Source organism: Morone saxatilis, unplaced genomic scaffold, assembly GCF_004916995.1.
Source record: "Morone saxatilis isolate NCDOM2014 unplaced genomic scaffold, NCSU_SB_2.0 Contig18, whole genome shotgun sequence".
In the NCBI taxonomy this organism is placed as follows: domain Eukaryota; kingdom Metazoa; phylum Chordata; class Actinopteri; family Moronidae; genus Morone; species Morone saxatilis.
Genome location: NW_023339740.1, coordinates 16,059,600 through 16,062,918, shown reverse-complemented (window position 1 = coordinate 16,062,918; position 3,319 = coordinate 16,059,600). Strand labels below are relative to the sequence as shown.

Sequence of the window (3,319 nt, the reverse complement as noted above, 5' to 3'; positions counted from 1 at the left end):
CAGAATCAAGGCTGGACTTGGTGACTTGACAATCTGACATGAGCCACTGATTTTTTTTTTCTGGACTCTTCCTCTTATCATAGCACCGTAGACAGAAACCAGCCTCTGGGTCCGTTCCGAGTTCCGACTCATTTTGCATTCAGCAAATCCAAGAACCGCCTCCCCTCTCTACCTCCCTCCCTCTCTCTCTCCTCCCTCCCCTCAGCTGCTCCCGCCCCGTGCTGGCTCCCTCTCACACGCAGCCTGTCCGGTAGGATGGGACCAGCAGCCAGATATCCGTGCACGCCTGACCGCTAAAGTCTACTTCCTGGATGGAAGAATGGGACGCTTCCAGCTCCACTTTTCTTCGCATTGTGCATCGCCCCTCGTCACGCTGACGCCGCGGATAATCACTTCACAATGACCACGTGTAATCAATAATAGTCGACCACTTTTTTCCCCCTCTCTGTCCCTCTGTTAGTTAAAGACAGCGATTGATCGCCGATTGACCCCTCCACACTTCGGGAATGTCGCTATCTGGAAGCCCGCTACAGGCACGGTGGAGTCCCGCAGATTTTCAACTGTTTTTGCACAGCTCTGGCGTGCGTAACGTTTTATTCCTCGAAGCTAAAAACAGCTCCTGCTCGGACTGGAGGCGAATAAATGTGTCTTTTTAAACAGCAGTGACTCTGTCGCCCTAAAAACCGCTAACCACCAGTACTTTGATGCTCTGCCTTCGTGGCTGCTGTGCCAACTTCGCTTTCAGCTTCGGTCGTGTGTATGTGATTTTTTTGTTTGTTTGTTTTTAAAAGAAGAGCGAAAAAGACTCAAAAACTTTGTCACCCGTTGCCTTCTGGTTACTCTCGATGAGTAGTCTAACATGCGGAGAATACGGGAACCGAGTTACTGGTGGATTTTATCCTTAATGTTTTTAACCTTGCCCAAACACAAAGACTGTCACCCTGGTAAGTACTTGCAACACGGGTTAGCTACCATGTATGTAGCCCAACTACTGAGAGTCCCCACTGTTGAATTGCTCTTTTATAACCAAGGGTAAAAGCGAGTTTTTCTTTTTTTGTTTTTTTCTGGTGTCGAATTAAAGCTTCTTCTTTTTCATAGCCAACGTTCCGTTCCAGGGTTCCACTGACGGTTACAGGGCCGAGCCGAGTTTAACGTCCAACGGTTAACGTTGAGACGTTTCCTCCGTTGATTTGTGTGCATGTTATTGATTAGGCAGCGGGACTATGGCGCAAACTACCCCCCCCCCTTCTCCCCCTCTCCGGTTTTAACGTTAGCCTGAACATTCAACTCCTTTTTGACCCTGACGCCCCCCCCCCTTCCTACACGTTAGCTACAACACTGGTTGTCCATACGGTGCAACAGTCTAAAGAGTCCATCAATCTCCGGAAATGTAGCCCCTGTAACATTCCTGTAGGCACTCATAAGATTTGTGGCATTGGTTGAGTTTGTGTACTTTATCTCTAGTGGAATATACTAGGGGTTATCTTTCCGTTAAACCTGTAACGTTAGTTTTTTTTGTCGTCGTGTTTACAGGGTGTCCCGAGTTTTATTTCAGGCTTACTATAGTTGTGGTCTGGGCTTTCTGTGGAGGTATAATCTGTGTCTCCTCGCTGTCATGTGCGGAGGTTAGAGCCGAGGATGAGAGCGATAGTTAGCGCTGTTGGCTCGTAGATGGATGCACTGTATGAGGGGCGATTCATGCCACTGGAGCTCAGTGTAGACCTGGAATAGAGGCTTCCAGTTTGGGAATACCGGTGTTGTGCTGAAATGTGTTACCCAGTCAGATTCTGTGCCACTGTATATTTAATAATGGAACAAGATTGATGGGTTTATGTGGATATTAAGGTATGGCGTGTTTGTGTTGTACAGGTCATAGCTTAGTGACCCTTTCTATAGTTTTTAGGTCATATTTTCATTGAAGGTACCATCACTGCTTTTGGTAACAGCTGTGGCAATGTGTTGTGACCTTTTTTTTTGGTCACAGAAATATGGCAAAACATCTCCAGAATATGGTGCAACACTGTTCTTGTGGCTTTTAAAGAGTAAAAAATAATGAGGAAAAGCAGAATACTGTATGGTAGCCCAAAGGAGGTCTGATCGCAGCAGAGGACAATGGAAGACAGTCACATTTTATCAAGAACTCAGAATAACAAACTCAGAAAATGTATGTTTTTTTTCTTTTTAAGTTGAAATTCATGTTCTCAATTAGATTTTTCTAATATTTTTTGTTTCAATATGCAACCCCCAACAATTACTGGATTTTTGTGGCTGATACCCATATTGATACTTACGAGTATAATATGTATTGGCCAATATAACATACCTAAATATAAAAAACAAAATTTCTGCTAATAATGTCTGGTGATTGAATAATTGTTATAAAGATATGAACTGAACAAGAAAATAAACTTGTGAGTGCTCTCTGGTGGACAAATGATGTATTATCGAGACTGTTTTTATGTTTACAACACACATTTTAGTCATTTCTGCCCTTCAAATGCCTTTTACTTTTCAGCCAACATGCATGCCAAAAGATGATAGGTGAGATAATCATTTCCCGGCAATGTATCAGTCTGGTTCTGTCATCATAACCGCAGAAGCATTTGAAGAAAACGATCGCCTACGTTTTAAATGTCATTTTAACCTCGTGGCAACTGCAGAGACTGTGGTGGAATACTTCCAGTCAGTGTGTGCACCCCGAGTCCGACGTTTTTTACTCTGTGGCACCAATCATCCCCCATAGTAAAGCAGCAGTGATGTAACACAGGAGAATGGTTCCTCTCTGAGTCACCCCCATCTACCCCAAAATCCCCCAGTTCCATGCTTCCACGTCCTATGTTTGCAGCTCTATTGACTGGTAGCCTCCCAAACCCCCTAACAAAGCTGAGTTTTCACACACGGCACGTCTCACCAGACCTCTGACACACAGCGCAAATGCAATACTTGTAGACCAGCGAGAAAGTGGCGGGGGATGAATCCAATTTAACTACTTGTACGCTGTCATGTAAACTGCAGTTTTAGCCCGGATGACCTCAATCTGTGTAATATAAATGTAGAGTTTCCATCATAGACAGTCGTGCTAAAGTGGTGCTTAAGTTAACATCAAAAATGAAAGATTTCAAAGGGAGGGGGGTTATTTTCTGTCTTAAATCAATGCGTCACAAAGTTGAAGGCACAGCTGTCAATGAAATTGGCCTGATTTTCATGATATCTTCCTATTTGGAAAAGCAGTCTTGCATGTCTTCTCTCACTAACACAAACGTCCTGTTTTTTGTTGTTTTATTTTCACCCCAAAATGATAGACAGATAGACAGACAGA

The 3,319-nt window shown here is 43.9% G+C and overlaps 1 protein-coding gene across 2 annotated transcripts in view; it reads left to right on the top strand.

The window, feature by feature from the left end:
- The first annotated feature begins 246 nt into the window (after positions 1-246).
- Positions 247-3,319, top strand: part of ca16b (carbonic anhydrase XVI b) — a 96,036-nt gene continuing 92,963 nt past the window's right edge. Inside the window, exon 1 of one of the 2 annotated variants that reach the window (XM_035661934.1) lies at positions 247-944. In XM_035661934.1, coding sequence (XP_035517827.1) covers positions 860-944 — 85 coding nt within the window. In that variant the 5' untranslated portion in view covers positions 247-859. The remainder of the gene's footprint in view (positions 945-3,319) is intronic. The other variant, XM_035661933.1, reaches the window with a different exon arrangement.